This window comes from Protopterus annectens, chromosome 1.part2, assembly GCF_019279795.1.
Source record: "Protopterus annectens isolate FY-2018-M chromosome 1.part2, PAN1.0, whole genome shotgun sequence".
NCBI classification, from domain to species: domain Eukaryota; kingdom Metazoa; phylum Chordata; order Ceratodontiformes; family Protopteridae; genus Protopterus; species Protopterus annectens.
In genome coordinates, this window is record NC_056727.1 from 485015063 (window position 1) to 485037256 (window position 22194).

The window sequence follows — 22194 nt, forward strand, 5'->3', positions numbered from 1 at the left end:
CACAAAGTGCATGGCAGTTGTCACCTGCGACTGCAAGGATTCCAGGTGTTTCCATACCTAGACGACTGTCTCATCACCGCCCCCACCAGACATTTATTGGAAGAAGCCTTGGCATACTCTCTTCACACTGCAGAAAGGTTAGGTGTAACTATAAACTTGCAAAAATCCAACCTATCCCCATCCCAGTCCATAGAATTAATTGGGACCCTGTTGGATACAAAGAACTGCACGGCATTGATTCCAGAGCACAGAATTTTAAGGATAAAACAACAACTCATACCCATCCTCTCAAGGGAAAGATCCACATCACATTCTGTCCTCCAGCTGTTGGGTTCCATGGCAGCTTCAATCACCATTGTTCCCCTTGCGAGATTTCCACATGAGGCTTTTACAGTGGTTACTACTGACCCAGTAGTACCCTTTTCAGTTTCCTTTATCATCCCAGATTTGGGTGACTCAGAGATGCAAACAAGACTTGATTTGGTGGATGTTGCAAAACCCGTCACAATGGTCTCACCCCTTCACACCCCAACACCCCAAAGTCACAGTGACCACGGGTGCCTCCCTAATGGGGAGGGCGGGGGCTTTTTCATGGGAAGACGGTCCAAGGCATGTGGTCAGAACTAGAGGCCCATCTGCATATAAATATCCTAGAACTGAGGGCGGTGCTTCTAGCGTTGCAAATATTTCAGCCCGTCCTTCCGTCAGGGACTACTGCAATACAATCGGACAACATGGCTATAGTCTGGTACATCAATAAACAAGGCGGAACCAAATCCTACCCACTTTGTCGAGAGGCCATGAGGATATGGCAATAGGTGATGGCTACCAACCGCTTTCTGATAGCAACGCACATTCCTGGGAGTTCCAACGTGATAGCAGACTGATTGAGCAGGTGCATTCTGCAACCACACGAGTGGTCTCTGAATCCTCTTATTGTGGCGGAGATTTTCAATCGCTGGGGTCTCCCTTGCTGCGACCTCTTTGCTTCCCCAACCAGTTACAAATGCAGCAATTACTTCGTCCTGGTTCCCCCTCGGGGACAGTCACCCAGGGACGCTCTAGTCCACGATTGGCCCTCAGGGTCTGCTTTATGCCTTTCCCCCTTTTCCTCTCATTCCCCAGCTCCTGTAGAAAGCCCGCTGGTTGAAGAGCAAGATAATCCTCATAACACCATATTGGCTTCGTCAAATTTGGTTCCCCTTCCTATGGCCTCACCTGCTAGATCAACCATGGATTCTTGATCCTACTCCGGACTTGATCGCCCATCCGCAGAACTTTATTCACCCCAATCTGAACAGCCTGAAGCTCACAGCTTGGCTCCTCCACTTTCGGTGATTGCCAGGCAGACTGATCTTTCTTCCCTAGTACGTGACATTCTTATTGCATCTCATAAGTCTTCCACCAGAACTACTTATCTCAGCAAGTGGAAAAGGTTTACCATTCGGCTGAAGGAAAAACGGATAGCCCCCTTTTCAGCACCAGTGCCAGTAGTACTGGAATACCTGTCCAGTTTATTCCAATCTGGCCTTTCTGCTTTTACCATTCGAGTTCATTTGGCTGCAATATCTAATTTTCACAATGGTGTCCATGACTCTTCCCTTATGTCACACAAATTATGCAAGACCTTTTTAAAAGGCGTAAATCATTTGAAACCCCCTTTTAGAGAACCTATCCAGCCATGGGACCTGTCATTAGTCCTGGAAGCTTTGACAACGTCTCCTTTTGAACCAGCTTCTTTGTGCAACCTCAAGTTTCTTTCTTGGAAAACTTTGTTCTTGGTCGCCATTACTTCTGCCAGACATATCTCTGAACTTCAAGCTCTATGCATCAAATGACCTTAATTGATCTTTCATAAAGATAGTGTCATTGAGAACTAATCCTTCCTTTCTGCCGAAAGTGATCTCTGAAATGTCCATTAACCACACCATTGAATTGCCAGTTTTCTTTCCCAGTCAATCTAACAGAGGAGAGTATTATCTACATACCCTAGACATTCAGAGGCAAATTTGTTTCTATCTTGACAGAACTAAGGCTTCTCACAATTCAGATCAACTATTCCTGGCCTAGACTTGGATGTGCTGTTTCTTAGTTCACATTGGCTAAATGGTTAAAAGACTGCGTAACATTTATTCACAAAAACTCATGATATCCCTCTGACTACAGCCATAAGGGCTCATTCCACTAGATCGGTAGCAACTTCTGCTGCCTTTCTTTCTTTACCTGACATTTGTGCAGCTGCAACTTGGGCTAGACCTCATACCTTCATCAGCCATTACAAATTGGATTTGGCCTCCAGAGGAAGAGCATCCTTTGGTTCAGTGGTGCTCAGGAATGTCCTTCCATGAGAGCCTCTCAGGAATAAAGGTTGCTGGGGACTCTGTCCCAGGCGTAAGGAATGAGTGATGATTGACAATATCAGATAAAGAAGTTATGTCTTACCATAACATTCCATCTGTATTGTTGATCCTCGTTCAGTCACTACGACCCCCCCGTGGCTTATAGTGGATCTCATCATCCGGTTCCGTTAGGTCCTTTGACCAGAGGTAGCCTCTACTTCCTTTGACTTGCAAACTCAATCTGAGGTAACAGGGAGAGGGGGATTGTGGATAAGAATTTAGCTCGAGAGTTTGTGGCTGTCGCGAGCTTGGAAGATGGCCGGCTCTGTTCCGAGATCGGAACCGATAACCCAGACGTAATGACTGAACGAGGATCAACAATACAGATGGAATGTTATGGAAAGACATAACTTCTTTTTTCAGGTCTCTCTGCTCAGTCTTTTGTAACCTCCATTGATTTGTATGATAAATATCTGAATCAATTTTGTATATGTCCTACTAATTATCCCTTGTTTAACAGCAGCTTCTGATCTAGATTTCAACTAATAACCCTACCAGAGTAGACCTTTCCCTTGGGATTGAATCCCCTTTCCGTCTCTTTGCCTATACTGTATCAATCCCTGGTAGGGAAGGGAGTCTCTAGTCTGCAGTCTAAGCATCTTCTTTGGCCTCAACCACTCTGTTACCTTTTCGCGCTCTAATTTTTTACTCCCAATACTTTGGTTACTTTGTGAGTCTTCTCCAGTATATTTGAGCCCCCCTCTTGCCTGTTTTCTGTACCCTACTTGCAGTCATCCTTATTGTAAAAATCTCGTTTCTCCATTCTCGTGTTGGCTTAGTTCTTGGTATATATTCTGCTACTTTATGAATATAATATTCTGTATGTATGTTCTTCTTAAGGATCTGCATCAAAAATCCCACTCTTTTTATTTCTTGAACATCCACTTGCTTCATCATTAACCCTTTCTGCTTTGAATTATAACATTCTGCTAGTGCTATGTATATGAGCCTTAACTGTGTAGCTCTAAAATATCCCTTCAGATCAGGTAATCGCAAATCACCTTGTATTGGAAGAATCAACTTATCCCACTTAACTCTTGCTCTCTTCACATGCCAGATTCTCTTTATTAATTGTTGTCCACAACTTTTCCTCTGGTTGATAAAAAATACAGCTGACTTGTATAGAAAACAAAAGGAACTAGAAACATTTTCATTGTTAGTATGTTTTTATCCATATCCATAAATAAGAGATTCCAGTTTCTCATTTTTTGTATTATATTTTGTTTCGTCTCTTTCCACAGATCCTTAGCTGCCATATCAAAAGTCTTTTTAATCCATAATTCTAATACTTCATCTTATCTTGTCCCCATAAATATGGGAATTGCTAAACCAGTTTGTGTGAGAGTACATCATTTACAGTTATTGCCTTTGTTTTATCCTTATAAATATTATTTCCCGAAAAGCCACAAATCTACCAGTATTGGCTTTTTTACTGTTGGAGCCTCTGAAGCAGTCTGTATTAATCCCCTTTTATATTGTTCCTGATATTCTGCTGAATATCTATCCTGAAATCCTTTGTCAAGTTCGCACATACATTTCTTTCCACATGCATCTCCTGCAGCATTGCCATTTGCACTCAGCACTTCTTAATACAATTCAAAACCTTTTTTGTTTATACCTGTATGGCTATTAAATTTTAAGATAGTATGGATATTGTAACTATTATGATAAAAGCTACTGCTCCAACCTAATATACATGATAGTTTCTTGAATGTGCATTTCCAGCTTGTGTCTTACATGCACAAACTGTTTGGCGGAATGATCGTTTGTACAGTTATTTCATCTCCTCTCCATTTGAAACCATGTCACATTTCTCAAGACTTTTGTTTTAATGAAAAATCTCAAACAAAATGCTAAATACATTTTCAGAACACCCCTTCCCCCATTAACTTAAAACAAATGCAAAAACCATGTACATATTCAAAAATGAAGTTTAACCCCCCAGATAGGAACAGTTGTTCTAAATTGACAGTTGCACCCACAGGTATTAACTAATACTAATCTAAAATTAAGATTACCTACGCTAACGTGAATGTTACAGCACGTGTTCCCACTTAACACTGATTGTTGTCTGTTCTTTTCATATCTCTGTTTCACATTCAGATATGAAAATCAACTTGTGGGCTTTCAGAAAACTTCAATTTTTAGCCATAAGAAAACGTGCACCGACTGTCTTTAAATAAAAGTGAATTGCACACTGTTCTGTGAAATGCATTAAAGTATTAAGGCTGCTAAGGAGACAGCTGTTATTCATTTCCCATAATTTCAAACTTTATTTTTCACTGAACTGCTTGTCATTGTACCTTTAAATGTTGTATTTCCCTTAGCAAAGAATGCTCAGAACTCTCAGTATTAATTGCTTGCACCAACACTTAAAGCTCATCTCCATGTAAAAATAGCCAACAATGAGAGGGAAAAGATGTTAACATCTCTGCAGAGGACTGCTTTGTAAATTTTGCTCAGAACAGAATGTAAACTGCCTTCAGTTGTAAACTTCTTGACTCCAACTGTGAAAAATTGTTGGGGGGGGGGGGCAAGCTAATATCTTTGCATATAGCATTTTTCATGATTTTCATGATTTTGTTTTATTTTCAAGCCTACTTGCTTATAACAAACACTTGTTTATAAGCCAGGGCATTAATTTAGGCTTCCATCATTGTAAAAATAAGATAAAGTATCATAATTCTACAATATAATTAGTGCACATTTACACCCCATCCCAGCAGCCCAAGATCACACACATTATCCTTTCTTCTCTTAAGCCCTAAAGATGACCTTTTTCTTACAATTTAAAAAGTATTTATTTAATTTAATATTTGTAATACATCCTAATGTTTTATACAAATGTTAATTGGAACAGAAATTCTTTACAATTTATTTTAGTGTCATTCTGAACAGTAATGGCATAATGTGGGATATGCGCCTTACAGTTCACACACAAGTTTAACTAAGTCAGCAAAACTCCAGTTTCTCTCAGCCACTTTTTCTTGCAAAGCCATATTTCACAAACTACAGCTGATATTTTATAGTCTCCCATTTACTGACTGATTTCTGTGTTGCTGATCATCTTATTCATCTCTATCTCCCAACACCCAATTTTGGTTCAAGTCCGAGGTGCTCATGATTTTTCTAGTCAACTCTTGTAATTTATTTTCTGTTTTTCGAGCATTTTCCAGAGGAACATTGGAATAGGTTTCACTGGCAGTGTCTTTGTCTCTCTGTGCTTTGTTGTCAGAGGAATGAGAAGCAGAGTCCCCTTCTGATTGATGGCTCACTTTTTGTTGGATAAACTTTATTCCTCCTTAGCCTCTTCTGCATCCAAAAATGTCTTTGCTTCTCCAGGAAAAATATTCTGAAGACAGCTGGATTTAGCAGCTTGAATCTTACACCTGTCTCTCTCAACATTCCCCTGATTGCTGGGATAAATTTGTTTCTGTTCTTGAATAATCATTTTTCACAAGCACTCTGCTGTCTCCAATTTTAATACCTTTCCTTCTGCCACAGTTTTGTCAGGATAATCTCTTTGTGCTGGTATGATTGTTTCTTTGCTAATATAGGTTTTGGCTGCTTTCTCTTTGCCAGGTTTGGAAGATACACTCGTGCCATTTCAGTTTACATGTTATGCTGTGAAATACCATTCCAGTTGCTTATCTGTCCTTTCATAAAATTAATAGTGTATTTCTTCCATTTTTCTGGTACTGCAGAAAATCTACAGTTTTCTGTGTGAGCACAATTTTTGAAACAGTTTTTGAGAAGTATCATATTTGGCCAACATTTTCTTCGTTTTAATCACTGATTTTTGCAGTTTTATCATTGTTCATCTCAATAGTTAGTTGATGCTTATTTTATTTTTTTCTAGTCTGTTATTTGAATCTATATATTCCTTCAGTTTTTCATATGTTTTAATCATCTCTGAATACATTTGATTTATTTTTCCTCTAAATTACTGGAAGACATTTCTTGTACCAAAGCTGAAGCTTTAAGTGCTTTTTGCTGAATAGTTGCAGGATTATTCCCAAACAGAAGTTTCTCTTCACTTTTTTTCTGGTTTATTTTCTTTCACGTTCTCTAAATTTCTTTGCTGGCATCCAGGCAGTGTATTAACTAGCCAGTAACTAAATTTTACCACAATGGCAGTTCCACTGCCTATTATTTCACTGTTTCTTTTTTTCACACTGGGAGAACTGAAACTTAGTCAGTGTTCAGGAATCAACATTCACATTTGACATTTGATTAGAGAGGGTTTGAGCTGTCATCTGTCCATTACTTCAGGCTAGAATGAGGAACCTGGAGGAGATGCATTCATTACTAAGGAGTTATCCTAGTAAGTGGACACTGCTCATCCAACCCCTTGACGTAGCACTTTTTTATGTTAGTGAGCGAGTCAGCTAGCCGTATCTGCGTGGCTGTACTTTGGACTGATGTCTCTTTCCCTTGCTGTCCCATCTGGGGTGCAGCAGGGCCTTTCAGCCCGGGTTGAGGATGGTCCACCAGTATTTCAGTATCTGGACATGATCTGTGGACTTCAGACATTTGTTTGAGGTTTGATAGGACCTGCCCACCCAGGAGTTGGAACATTCCTTTGTGGAGCATGGCTGAATGCCAGTAGCAGGACTGGTGAAAGCCTTTCTAGTCTTAATGCAGCCTTTATCAGGTATGCTGTTTTGTTTATGGCATTCATCTTGTGCATATTTGATCTCAACTCCATTGACTTTAAGCAAATTTGTCTTTACAGGTGGGGGACAGCCTTTCTGACATTTTCTCCAAGACAAATGAGGCTAATTAATTCTACTCAACCTGCAGCTTTCCTGTCCCCCCAGAATGATCCTTCATCCTATCTTTGAGTTTTGAAAGTTCCTGAAGACTGTGAAAACTTAAGGGAACTTGGATACGGCCACATTCCTGAAACACATTAGTGAATATCTTGAGAAAAGGACTGGGAGCCTTGGGCCTTTCTCCCTTGGAGTTTATCAAGAATTTCATACACACAGCTTGGAAGGACCTAGACCTGCTGTTGTGGCTTCAAAAATACAGATTGTATCTGTAAGACCTAGATGAATGAGGAACCTTGACTAGACATTGTCATGCTAATTCCTGTGTTGGATCCAGCATCAGCACAGGGCACACATACTACAACAAATTGCTACTTTACTGCCATAAAAGAAGTCTAAAGCATTGGACAGAGCAGGTGGGACAGTATTTTCTTGTCCTGTCTTGTTGGGGCATAGAGCCCTAAACTATTTATCTGGCTTGTACAAATTCTGTTCCTCCACAGTGGATCAGACACTAAAACCTTTCTCCCTGAATCGGGACTTAAGTGAGGAGGTGGTCAGGAATGTCTGTGGCCTCCACACTGAACAGCTTTGTAGTCCACTGTAGTTTTTTTCTCTGCTGACTGTGGCAGCAGATTCAGATATGTTTGTGCAGGATGGTTTTGCTGAGATTTTTCCTCATATGGAGAAACTCAGTCCATTGTGACAACCCCTTTCTTGGAAGAAGTATTCAACCAGCCTTTGGAGGTATTGAAGTATGAGCTCTTGAAGAGGAGAAATATATCTACTATTGAAGACTTTCTTAAGCTGCTTCATCCCTTCTACTTTCCCCTTTTTTAAGTTTAACCATGTCCTGAAGAAAAAGCCTCCTTGCAGACCAATGAAGAGTTTCAAATGCTACAGTGGTTATAGGCAACTTGACCAAGATGACTTTGCTGACCAACTGGTCCTAACCATGACTTTAGTCACGTGCTCCCTGTGCCTGTTCCTGTGTTTGTGTGCATGCATGTATGTGTATGGTTGGGGGGGGGGGGGTACAGTTGTATACGTACTGCAGCTTGGAGAGCAATCAAAAATAATCAGGGGGTTCTCAACATTGGTCACAAACTGTGTATGTATATGGAGTATATAGTATTAGATATGTTGATGCCTAGCTACAGCAACAACTTTTCATATCATAAAAAAGTCACCATACAAAAAAGAAAGATAAATCTGTACAACAAGACCACATTCCACAAAGTATTCGTATAATTTATTAATGACTTAGCGCTTTGGCCCAAGGCCTTCAAAGAGTAAAGAATCAAAACACACACCCATTCTTAAATATTAAAAGCTTTACCTAATTAACCAGTTATTCAATAATACAATTAAATAATATATTTCCAGTCACATTCTTTGAGTCCAAATGGCTCCAAATAATTATATTTTAAAATAAATAACGTCTCCTTTGTCAATAATTTGTCTTTAATATCCACACATTTCCCTAAAAACACATCAACTTTCTCTAAAATGCATCTTTTTAAGTACTCAGGCTTAGAACTATGGAAATGTATAAAATGATTTCCCAAAGGACTATCCAATTTTTTTATTTTTAATGTCTCTAATGTGTTCCTGAAAACGAATTTTGAATAGTCGACCAGTCTCCCCAATATAAAATAAACCACAAGTACATTTTAAAGCATGCATCACTCCCTCTGTATTACATGTATAATTACCCCTAGGACAAAACTTAACATTATTAATCTAGGGAAAGAAATTCACTATCTGTTTACAAATAGAACATTTATTACAAGCCACAGTGCCTCTATTATAAAAAAAATATCGGCACTTATGGTGACATCTGGTGATAAAAAATGATCTTGTCTTGTTACTATGACTTTTCATATCATGCATTCATGGTGGTCTCTAAACATGTCATGGAAGTTAGAAAGTATTTCACACTCTGTATCACTTGCTGAGCATTCTAACAAACATACGTTACACAGACAGCCACATCTTAAAGTAAATCTCTTGGGTCTTCCTCAAAAATTCTTTACCTAGGAACCAAACTATTTTATAGAACGGTGGGATTGATTTCTATTTTTTAGTGAGTCTAATTATATACAATACAGGAATACATCAGTGATATGCAAAACATTTAAGAAGTGTGTGACTAGTTAAACAGAGCATTGTTAGAGAGCAGATTTTCAACAGGCACAAAAGAAGCAAACTGGCTGTAAATGTAAGGTATTTAAGTTAACACATGATGGACCACCTAGCTCAAATGTTTGTGCAGTCAGTAGTAGAGGAAATGCCGTCTATCTGCTCCAGATGCAGGATGCATAGTTTTAACTAGTGAATGTTTTTCTAATATGGAGAGTATTGTTTACAATGAATGTACTGCTTTTGGGGATATAGAGTCAAAATTAAGTGCACTTAGGAGAGACATAGGTTAACTGTTGCTAAACAAGGCTGCAGAGACAAATGGTGATTTGATAGACTGCAGTAAGGATGTGGATTACAGTATACATTTTTTAAAATGAAGCTTTATTAAGTCATACTTTTCACAATGACATAAGTATACACTAACCGAAAAGAAAACAAACCGTGCTGACATTTTTCATTATTTTCATGCAACATACGTATGTTTCCTTAACAATTCTTCACTTCATTATTACATAAATTGCACAGTTCCTTCCTTCCCTTAAATTCTTTTCTTCCTCCTCCTGAAAATTATGCATTGTTCTCACAAATTCCATTTTATTACTGTTATTATTATTATTATCATCATCATTATTATGCAATTTACTCCTTCCCTTTTCTAAAGATCCCACCTGCAGTTCTTTTATCCCCTTTACAATATTCAGTACTTCAATTATAGTTGGTTTGGATTTTGATTTCCAGTTCGTAATTGCTTTTTAGACAGCTAGTAGCATTCAAATTAGGCCTTTCTATGTCTGGGCAATTCAGATCCTGTAACCCAGCTGAAAAGAATTGTTTCCTTAGTTAAAACATTTGTTCTTTCAACATTTTAGACAAAGTACTCTTAGGGAATTTTTCAAATGAGCTAATTCACTGCACTGTAAAAAAATATGTTCCCAGTTACTTCTGTCTTTTCCATCTTATGTCCAGCATTTGCTATCTATTTGAGGAAAAGTTCTCCAAAGTCTTATTGGGAATGAAAATACCTAAATGAACACTTCCAAGCATCCTTTGATTGTTTCTTATAGTTACCATGCAGTTTTTTTATATGCCCTACTAATTATCCCTTTTTAACAGGCACTTCTGTTCTAGGCAGAACTACAAGCTTTATCAGTGCTGGGCTTACACTTAGCATTCCCCTATCTCTTATCTTTGCCTATACTCTATCAGTCACTGATAAGTAATGCAGTCCAAACGTTTACTTGGCCTCATCCCGCTCCATTACCTTTTCAAAAAAGGCCTTTGTTTCTCCTTTATTGACTACTCTAAAGACTTTGAGTGGGTGGACTGTAAAAAACAGTAACAAACCATGGCAAATTCTAAGGGAAATGGGGGTACCAATAAAGAACTTAATTAATTTATTTGGGAGTGGAAAGGGAAGAGGCCAAGAGTTAAGTGAGATAAGCTGTCCTAATAGGACAAGGTAGTTTACTGTTAATTGATTTCAGCTCTCACGGGTTAGAGGGTGCAGTCTCTCTGAAAAAGCAGAGCATGAATGACTTGTCAGTTTAATGCAGATAATTTAAGGTCTGCTGCTGAGCTTCATCCTACACTGTCGTGCTAAAGTTCTGTAGTTGCTGTTTACCTACATTGTAATTCTGAGCACGTCGCTTAGGCGGTGCATTTGGTTCACCTCTGAAAAAGCTTGAGCTTACTGGGCTTACACAATCAGAAAATTAAAGTGAAGCAACATGTGCATAGTTGGAGCTTCACACAGTTGTCTTGGCTTTGAAGTCTTTGGAGCCAAAGCTGCTTCTGGGGCCTGCCCTCATTCTGTTACAAAATCTATTAAATCGCGCAGTATTTAAGTAAGCATAGTGCGATGAGGTTGACTGCCTTTGCAGAGGTGATGCTTGTCAGATAGTTGACCATAGCCGGCAGCATCACACACTTATCATTTTACATCCCTGGCATCTGGCAAGGTGAATAGTTAGAAGAATATTTGAGCCATTGCCTCCCCCCCCATCTCTCTTGGAGCTTCAGATTGAGTCCACTTCTGGCCAAGTCTTTGGAGGTGGCACGATCCAGAGATCAGCCTGTTTGTTATACAGTAGAATGCATTTCTCCGGCATGGTTCTCTGGCATTGAGGAACAGAGCTTTTACTGTGATCCAGGCCACTGAGGATTGATTAGCGCATCTGATGTTGGAGGAGCTAGGTGGGGCAGTGGAAGAGTGAAGGAGTATGGCCTGCTCAAATGTCACAGGGGGGTAAGGAAGGTTCAGACACACATTCTCTCTCTCTCTGTCTCACACTCACACACACACACACACACACACACACACACACACACTCTCTCTCTTTCACGCACACACACACACACACACACACACACACACACACACACACACACACACACACACACACACACACACACACACACACTCTCTCTCTCTCTCACACACACACACACACACACACACTCTCTCTCTCTCTCTCTCTCTCTTTCTCTCACACACACACACTCTCTCTCTCTCACACACACACACACACACACACACACACACACACTCTCTCACACACACACACACACACTCTCTCTCTCTCTCTCTCTCTCTCTCACACACACACACACACACACACACACACACACACACACACACACACACACACACACACACACACACACACACACACAATGCTGTGTGAACTGAGGAAAACATTAAGTGCTTCAGAAGAAGAACAGTATCTAGCTCCTGCCATAACCCATTGCAGGCTCCAGGGTGTCTACATTTTTCCATATTTAGAAAACTTGTCTTTCTTTGCAGAATCTTTTTTAAGGTGTCCGGAATCTCTCACTTGGGTAAGAAATCTGAACAGGATGGAATTCCAAACGAAAATGCAGAAGTCTTTATGACTACATCACACAGGATTATGTTTCTGGGGTGCTTCTTGTGAAAATGTTTTGAAAGGGTTGCTAATAAGAAGTTTCCAAGAAAACTTTTGTGTTAGAAAAGCTAGCCCTTGGTCCATTTAAACCAGCTTATCTGGCTGACTTGAGGTTATTAACATGGAAAACAGTTTTTCCTGAGTGCCTGGACCTCTGCAAGAGGAATATTTCAGTTGCAAACTCTTATGGTGGGTCAACCTTATCCAGTTTTCCACAGAGACTGGCTTTCTTTGAGAACTAGTTTTTCTTTTATGCCTGAAGTGATATCAGAGTTTACTTTAAGGCAAAGTATCCATCTTCCTGTGTTCTTTTCTAAAGCCAAGAATGAAGAGGAAAGGATACTTCATACATTGAATATCCACGGATAACTCTGGTACTATTTTAACAGAACAAAATCTTTTAGAACTTACGATCAGTTGTTCATTTCTTGTGACTGTAAGAAGGGACAGACTTTGTCAAAGCATACTATTTCTAAATGGTCACCTCAGGCTATTACCTTTCGTTGTTTCCACCACAAGAAAACTAGGCAGGGGCAAGGCACATTGCACCAGCACCTTGGCTTCATCTCTGGATATTTGGAAAGGATTTGATTCAAAGTATTCTAGAAGGAGTAACTTGATCTTCTGTGCATACGCTTGCAAAGCACCTGCAGATATGATCAATGTGAAGAACATGGTGCAGTTGTGTAAGTAAACTTACCATAATAATAGATGTTCAAATGATCACTGCTGGATTAGCTGGTCCCTCTCTCCATCCCCCTTATTTTTTAATGTGTTTTTTATTCCTAGGGTGTGGCCATGTGTTTTGCTTTTCCTAGCAGTGCAGTCTAAAGGCTTAGCTTTCCATTTTCAATTTGCAGGAAAGCTCTGAAAGGCTTGACACCCAAGACAGTCTTTTAGACAGCTCAACTCAATCTTGAATAATGGCTTGGGTGCATGGAAGAAGCCCTGACGCTTTGGAAGCTATGCAGAATAGAACCCATAAAGCTTAAGCTACAGTAGCAGCGATCATTTGAACATCTACTGTTATGGTAAGTTTACTTGCACAACTGTACTTTTCTTTGGAACAGACCCATGTTTCATTCTAAAAGTAGTTTTTAATTTAAGTTGTTCCTAAGTTGCCCCATTCCTCTCCCTGTTTTCATTTGCAGGATTGAAACTGACTTTGCGTCATCATCTCAGGTTTTAATTGAAGCTGACATTTGAGTTAAGAAAGGCAGCTCAGTTGTTTGTCTGCTGTACTCCATGGCAGAAGGTGGGCAGAGTTGCCAGACAGATGCTTTCCAAATATATTGTCCCTTGCCATTAGACAGCTGACCACTGGTGGTGAATGATGTAGTCTTAGCCTTTTCTATTAAATGTGGATGGAGGTGATTACTTCCACTGCCTGCTTTTAAGAATGTCTTCATTATGAATACATAACACAATTAAGTTAATATTTGGTGGCCAGCTTCATCAGGCTTTTTTGTTTTAACTGGCACCCCCAGGAACTGGATTTCTGTAGGTACTGTGTTACTTTTGGAATCAGTTTTTTAAACTTTCCTTTTTTTGGTATCCTTGGATCTCATCATCTGACCTGGCCTCCAGTGCCCCACACATCCAAACTGGTTCTACCAGCCATTATCATACCCTCCCCTTGGACTGCTCCAGTATTGCTGGGGCTGGTCATGGATTCTAAGGGAGTCTTGTTTTTTTTTATATGCCCTACCCAGTCCCTTTCCCTGTCCCCCCCACCACTCTCATCAACTATGTCTGAGGGCAACTCACCTCTTTGGACCACCCCTCTCCTTAGGGAGCATTAAGAGCCCTGTCACCTAGAATGGGCATGCCCATCCCTCCCTACCACTCTGTCGCACTAGCAGCTTATTGAACCTGGGTGGCCTGGACCATAGTCATGGTTTTATCCCTCTATGCCACTGGAGCTGCTTTCAGAGTTCTTTCTTTGAGTTGTCTTCTGTCTCCTTCAGACATGGTAGTTTACTACTTGGAATTCATGTCAGTTAAGGACTCACTAAGGAGGGTTCTTCTCATTGTTAGATATGAAGGATGGATTTTACTATGTAATCTATTCTACAACATGACCTTCTATGAGTCCGGAGTAACTTCCTCAAACCTCATGTGTATGCCCCCCCCCTCCCCCCATACATACACATTTGTCCTTGGCTGCTGGAGATCTCATTAAATCAAGGATAGATTGACTCATGTTACTTGTTAGCAGTGTAGATGCCAAACTTTTAGTACAAACATTCTTACTTTTGGCTGTGTCTATTTGGGGGGGCTGTGGTGTGAATAACACTTGTGTGATCATTGGTTGGACAGATTGTGTTGACGCTAGGTATACATACGCCTAAGTCTTGGATCTTTGAAAAATTTCTTATTGGTGAAAAGAGTGAATCCACACAAGAGCCATCAAGTGGAGATTCTGTCATAGATCAGTTGTTATGGTAAGAATGGGTAGGTTTTTAGCTGCAGACCATTATAGCTTAAAATTGTACTGGCCATAGGGATGATGAAAGGGGTACTGCCTCTTGCAGAAAATACTATTTGTTGATTTTCAGGAGAGCTGTTCTTGTCTGGGTACAATGTTTCAGTGCATTGTTTTTACAAAATTCTGCTTTGATGAAGTTGTCATTGGTTATTCTTCTTTGGTCTGCATTTTTCAAAGTATAATATTTAACAGTTATCAGGACTACTGTGGAAGACTGCTGTAATTTTGTCACAGTCTGCTGTAACTGCTATAACTCTTTTGTCATATATAAAGGCTACACATAACTTGCTTAAGCTCACAACATCATTCTGTAAGTAAAATAAGCCTGTATCATAGTAGCATACTACTGAGAATAATTGGTGTTGAAGTTCTAACCTTAACCTGTCACATCTTCCCTTCTGCATTTTATTTTCTCAAATTTTCAATGAATGGTCAATACTAGAGCATGTTGGCTATTCTAAAATGTTGAAGGTGTTGTGAGAGTAAAATATTCTCACTTAGTATGGTCTATGGGTGCTTACACATCCATCACCTTTTCATACTGAAACTTTTCCTTGATCTGTAACAGCTGATGACATCTCATGTGCTGTAAGAGTCTCTTCCATGGTCTGATATAATTAATTTGTATGGGTGTAACTGCTGTTTTCAAGTGGATTTAGTAATAACCATGGAGCTGAATGAGGCATTTAAGTTTCTGTATATAATTTTAAGTTAACTGGCTTACATTGTCTTAGGCAAGAAGCTGAATAAGCGATAACTTAAGGGCAAATAAGTATTTGGGATGTGCAGTAGTGGGGTGACTTTTTGATTGTCCCAAAGCAGTGGGACCCTGAGTAGGCTTAACAGGTAAAAGCCTTTAAGCTGCAACTGAAACTATCTGATGAACTCTTGGATATGCTTGCGTTCAGCACTAAGCCAGTCTAACTTAACATCTCTATCTCTGTTATCCTTTTAATTTTCAGTAACTGTGCCACTAACCATTATTTCTTTTTCTCTGAACATTTTTTTGTAATATTTTAAATCTTATTTTATTGGACTAAAATTTTCATCATACTGAATTTGGTAATATTTTTAAATTTTTAACAAAACTGTGATTGCATTTTTACAAATTTTCTACTTTTTCTTCTGCAGAGCTTTTTTCCCTTGGCCTTTGATGAAAAGGGGTCTTTTTGTCTCAGCTGGACCATCCCAGTAAACAAATGTAATAAATGTGCAAGTTGGAGTACAATGTAAATTCATATCCATGACTGTTGAGGCAGACTTTATTTCTTTCATTACTGTGTTGTGATTGACAGAGAGAGGGGAAGTTTGGAATTGCATTTTGTTATTTAAAAAATGCAGTTCATTTGGTTACTGTAACAATACAAAGATTTTTTTTTTCTTTTGAACACTGATATTCCTAATACTTTTCTTCCAGGTTCATTTGGTGCTTCTCGCGTTCAATATGTTGCTGACCATACTCTACGGATAGTGTTTACGTCTGCAGAGCCATCCATCATGATGACATATGACATAGTCCAGTGTTCGCATGTTGTCTGGACACTTCGTAAAGTGAAACCAGAGGTATGACAGATGCGTGAAATAAAAAGTTAAAACCTGATATTTGACGTTGCTTGTGTCATTTGTATAATAAAACTTTTGATTTTAATTTTTGAGCATCATGCAACAGTCTGTCATGTTTGTACTTTTGCTAAGAATTACAGAATTCACACAAAATATTTTCTGATGTTACACCGACAACTACTCTTTGATTCTGTGGTTGAGGCTGTTCTCTCAATTAATTAGCATGTGACATCAGTTTATTCTGCAAATTCTTATGTTCACGTAATGACATGCACCCATGTCATGTCTTAGCTGCATTAGCTTAGTCATTCTCCATGTCCCTTTCTGATTTGCTGCTGGCACAGTTTGGATTTCAGTCCTTGATATCATCAGTAAAAGGTTTTTGTATTCATGTGCTATTTGTAACTTACCTGGGTTTATTTGCAAATTTGAGAAGAGCATCAAAGGAAGCTTCTCTCTGTACATGTTTGAGGATCCTTGTCAATCACTAGAGGGTGGGATGCAGTACAGCATTAGATTTTACCTGTATGATTGGTTGATGGTTGAGGCCTTTGTCTTTTTGAGCTCCATCCATGGTGTGAGTTTGCACCACCTTTTTTTTTTTTGTTTTCTTTCAAAAGTTGAATTGGTTTGGATATAGTCCTGTCTGACTTAATTATATGGGTGATAGCTCCGTAAGATTTTACTTTGGGCATTGTAGGTACTTGTTGCTAATGCTTTTTCCTGCCAATGTCTTAAGCATAACCCAGCTGGAATAATCATCTCTGGTACCAGAGGTACCACAGGGCAAGTCTGTAACCAAGGTGTGAAAGATTCTGTTTGATAAGATGTAGAGTTGCAGTTGAGATCGTCTTGTAAGGACCCAAGTTAGATAACTGCACCAAGTGTAGCACAAGGCTCTCCTTTTTGCATGCTGCCCTTGATCCATGCCGCATCTGGCCCAAAGCCATGCACACTGCTTACTTGAGGTGTGGCACAATTTGCTGTCCAGAGACAGAGGACTTGAGGCTTGTTTCCTGGGGTGGCCTGGTGAGAAGGTTTTTAAAGGTTTAGTGTCCAAAAGCTCCTCTGGCTTCTTCAGTGATGCTGCTTCCTTTGAAGGTATTATAAGTCATGTGAGGACTTGCTTGTCCTTAGATGGACACTGCTTCTGGGATGTGTCCCACTGGTTTCCCTGATCTTCCCTTCACTGAAGTGGATGCTATCACTGAAGCCTGGAAGCATCCTCATTTTGGTACTGTTGTCCACCTCTAGAAGATTGAAGTGCTATACTGTTAAAGCATACCAAGGCTGATTTCTATATAGTCTTTCTTGGTTTTCAATGTTCCCCGAGCTTTCATTCTCTTATATTGCAGCTGGCTGACAGTCTTGCCGTAAAGAACAGAACCAACAGGATAGTTTGTTCCTTTGCTGCTTTAAGCATCTCGTCCACCTAGGTTCCCGACCCTAATCCTTCAGGTGGTCTTTACTGCACTCTAGTCACTCTCTGAGGCTCAAATCAAACAGGATCTCACTCTGACAATGTCTGCTACCATGTTGACTCAACTTTTCCTTAGTTGCTGTCTGGTTTCCACAGTGGAAGAAGGTAGAGGGGAATGGATATGGCTTGTGGTTGATGACCTGGCTGACATCTTCTTCCCTGTGTATTACGTGGTCAGCCTTGGATGCTCCAGTTGATAGGAGCAGCTTATTAGATCAAGGACATCAGTCCCTGTTAGATGCATTTTTAGGTAGCAGCTTATATCATACTGAAAGAAGGTTAGTGCCTGCAGGTGTCTTTTATGTTCAGGGCCAGATGTCTTGCTTATCCTTGCCCTTGGTTAACTGTGCTATTGAAGAGTTTTTGACTTCTGCCTGTGTCAGCTATGTTATCACAAGAGGCAGAGTTGGAAGGTTGTTCCTAACTTTTTTCAGGAAAGATAACCAATGAAAAATGTATTCTTCGATCACCCTGTCTTCTGCTTTTCTCCCACTGCTCATTGGGATTCATTGGGGGAGCTGTGGAGAAGTCTTAATTCCACCACCCAGTGGACAGGGGAAGCCACTGCTGTCCTGAGGTAGGCAATTTACTAATCCCTTTCTTCAGTCCATATCTGGTGCTTCCTGATCCTTTGAGCCTTGGGGAACACATTGCCTTTGGCAGAGTGTTGGCTGTCCAAACTACTCATTCTCTGTTGGGTAACCATGCTCCCCCTTCATTTGAGGAAGAGGATGGTCTTAGAGCTTCTGTCCTAAAACGTTTTTGTGTTCACTACAAGAAGAAACTTAATGGGAGTTAAAATCCTCTGCATCTTTTCCTCATGGTGCTTGCTATTGGATCCCCCCTGAGTCTCCTGATGGTAGTCTTTTTTAAGGGAGGCTTCTTCTGGTTTAGGGCTCCCCTTTTAGAATGCTTTTCATTTTTGACAGGTGTTTTTTTTTCCCCAAATGTTTGCTCCTTTCTCTTGGACGGCCAGCTTTGCTTGGGCATTCTCTTTTGAGTGTGGAGATGAATGCAGTATCGTGAAGCTTGAACACCTTTTGATGCTGTGAACTTCTCACTTCATCTAGTTTCACGTTCTCTGCAAGTAGGTAGAAACAAGGGTACATAGGTCAGCCTCACTGTTTGCAGAATTTTTGGGTCTGGGTTTGGGGCTGAGCCCACAGTACTTCCATTCCTTTTGGAGATTGCTGCATGGTGCTGTGGTGAAAGGGGACTTATTTGGGCTTTCACTGTTTGAGAAGATGCCTGTGTGCTTTTTGCACCCCCTTATTGTAGGAGTCTTTTTTGTGTTCTTTTCTCAGCTCATCTTGTGGTATGTATCGGGGCTGTCTAGTATATGGTGTGGAGTACTCTCCCTTTCTCACTTGAGAACCGTGGCTTCTGGATTTATTTGTTGCAGTTCTCATTCTCATGGATGAGTGTCTGCATTTAAGCTTTTTGGGCTACCACTCCATTATCCATAGGGACTAGTTTGGTATTGTGCCTCTGTGGGAGGGGCATTCTTACTGTCAGTTTTGCCTGCTTCTTGGGAGGGGGCTAAATTCTTCTGTCATCCTACTGGGTCAGTTTTTCTGGGGCGGTGGCTTTAGATGGCAGTGAATCTCTGTGAGAAGTTTCTGATGGTTCCATACTTCTTGTCTTGGGAGACATCATTTCTCAGCTTTTTGATTGATCCATCCATGGACAAAGAGAGGATGTGGTTAGTTTTTCCCTTGGGTGGCGAGGGGACCCCCCCCCCCCCAGAAGGTTTTGACTTCTGTCTACCTCAACAGCTTTCAGCATGGTCTTTATCAAAAGAGTTTGAAGCTGCTCAAAAGCCTTCCATTTCTGCTCACTTGAAAGAAACTGTCTATGTAGACAGTGAGGTGCTTGGTGTCTCTTTGGTTAGCTTCTTATGAGTACCCAAAATGTTCTGAACACCTGCTCTTTAAGGTTCTTCCAGGCAAATTCTGACCATTCTTCTGTATGGGAGGCTCAACTCTGGCTTATTACGCTGGTAGGGTGGTGGCTGAACACCAGATGATTAGGCAGCCTGCTTGGTGAGAGCTGATCTGTCTTGTCTTGGAGATGGTTTCCCATTGGGGCCTTGAAGCATTGGACTTTGTTTGATGAGCATCCCAGTCTGTTATGGAGGATGAGGCAGACAGTGGACAGTTGGCATAATGGTTAAGGTCTTCACCTCCCATGCATAAGGTTCATGGTTCGCTCCTGGCCTCCATCTGGTGCCTGTATAGAATTTGCATGTTCTCCTTGTCTCTCTGTGGAGATCCTCCCACCTCACAAAAACAAGCTGAGTGTTTCCACCTCAGACTCTCCAAAACAGAGCTGTGTGCAGCAGCAGCAGACACTAGATAGTGCCCTATAGGTGGAAGAGTTGTGTAGACCAACCACTTTGGGCATCTGCTATGGTGCGCAGTATCCTCAAGATAGGAGAACGCTGATCAAACTGCACATAGTGGCATGGCTAGCCACTTGATTGTGTAAAATATGGCTCTAGATGATTCAGTCGTGTTTACTAATGTTGCCAAATGGGCATGGGTATTTGCTAGTGATAACTGGGTTGAGGACTTAGCACGGGTCCCTGGCATAGGTAGGAGTAGGCAAACTGTGGGAGTGGTGTATGTCCCCCTTGTTGGCCAGTGTGTACTTGCCATAAAGCCTAGCAGCCCTGGGCCAGTAAGCTACTGGCTGGTGTCCAGTTGCCCCACTTAGTTTACTTGGGATAGCTCTGTAGAGTGAAAGCTAGAAAAAACGTAAACTAAGAATTGCTACAGTCATTGTAGGTTCACTGGCAGGAATGGAGTACGGAAGTGTATGACATGAAGAGTCTGGAATACCCTATGTGTCCAGGAGGCAAGATGTAAGGGCATTGCAATAAAGCCACTTGGCTTGGAATTCACTCTACTGTTCAGGAGTGTGACGGTCTAAAAGTTGTGTAGGAATTGTGGGGAGGGAAAGGCTTCAGAAGGCCGTGAGGGATGTCATCAGAATTAGTGACAGACTCCTAGCAGTTAGACTCCATTGTAATAATAAGGCAGTGTTCTTAATCTCAGCCTATGCCCCACAGCAGGGTTGTGATAGTGAGGAAAAGAGTACATTCAGACAGCAGTGGCAGGACCTATTAGATAAAGCAGGACAACATGAATTGGAGTTGATATTGAGTGACCTAAATGTAAGACAGACGTTAGAGGATATGAGGACTGCCAAGGTCCACATGGATTGGACAATAGGAATAAAGAAGGAGATGCCATTCTAGTCTTCTGTCTGGCAAATGACTTGATGGTGACCAGCACATAGTTCAACAAGAGTCAGTCACAAGATCACTTACAAGAGTGGCCAACATGCAACATGGTTGGACTTCCTCCTAGTAAGTAAAGGGCAGTAGGTTAGAATCAGTGATTGCAAAGTCATCCCCAGTGGAATATGTACCTCACAGCATAAACCACTAGTTGCCATAATTAGCTGCAAGAAGTAGTAAGAGAAGGCTATAAGGTCAACTGAGAGTAAGCTGAATACCTGGAAGCTGACTGGAGAAAGACAGCAGTTCAAGTTATTACCCAGGATTGTAGCACCAATTGTATGTATGAGGACTACAGAGCAGATGTGCTTAGAGGCAGGTATGGAAGTAAGGTACATCAGGAAACTTACCTACCCTTCTGATGAAGTCCTGATGTCTATGGACGAAAGCGCTTGACTGGATTGTGATTGTGTGTCGCATATTAAAGTTTAATTCTTCTACTGGTGAACCGTTTGCTGTGGTGGTTCTGGCTGACACTTCTCAAAGTGTTTTGTTTACATGGTCACTTTCTACCTCATGAACACACACTGTGTTTTCTACATTAAGAAACCTAGTGGTGGAATGCAGAAGTTAAGTAAGTCATCAAGAAAGGAGTTCAAGAAAAAGTGGGAGGCAGAGAAGACTGACCAGGCTAGGAAGGAATATGGGTTGGCAAACGAAAGGAGTTGCAATAAGCAAAGAACAAGGCATCAGAGGCACTCTACCAGCTTCTGGAAAGTGACTCGGTAGATGGCACAAAGAAACTGTATCAGGTTGCAAGACAAAGACAGAAAGATAAGAGTCAGACACCCTTCATAAGAGATGGCAACAACAATCTGCTCACCAGTCCATCAACGACATTTAGAATGAGTATTTTCAGCAGCATTTAAATGAATAAAATCTCATAGAAGCTGTACTGCCCCAGACACTGTCTACAGTGAAAGAAGAGGAGGAGCTCACCATGGAAGAAGTAAGAATAGTACTAAGGAAAATTAAGTCAGGAAAAGCAGAAGGCTTGGATGAGGTCAAAGCAGATGTGGTAAAGATGTTGGATGAGATAGGGGGAAATGGCTTCTGAGGGTATGGAGAGAAAGGCTTATCTTAGATGACTGGAGAATAAGCATTGTAGCGCTAGTATTCAAG

At 40.7% G+C, this 22194-nt stretch overlaps 1 protein-coding gene across 1 annotated transcript in view; it reads left to right on the forward strand.

The window, feature by feature from the left end:
- Positions 1-22194, forward strand: part of ANAPC1 (anaphase promoting complex subunit 1) — a 3613296-nt gene that overhangs the window by 745229 nt on the left and 2845873 nt on the right. The window contains exon 7 of the mRNA XM_044060160.1: positions 16146-16291. Coding sequence (XP_043916095.1) covers positions 16146-16291 — 146 coding nt within the window. The remainder of the gene's footprint in view (positions 1-16145; positions 16292-22194) is intronic.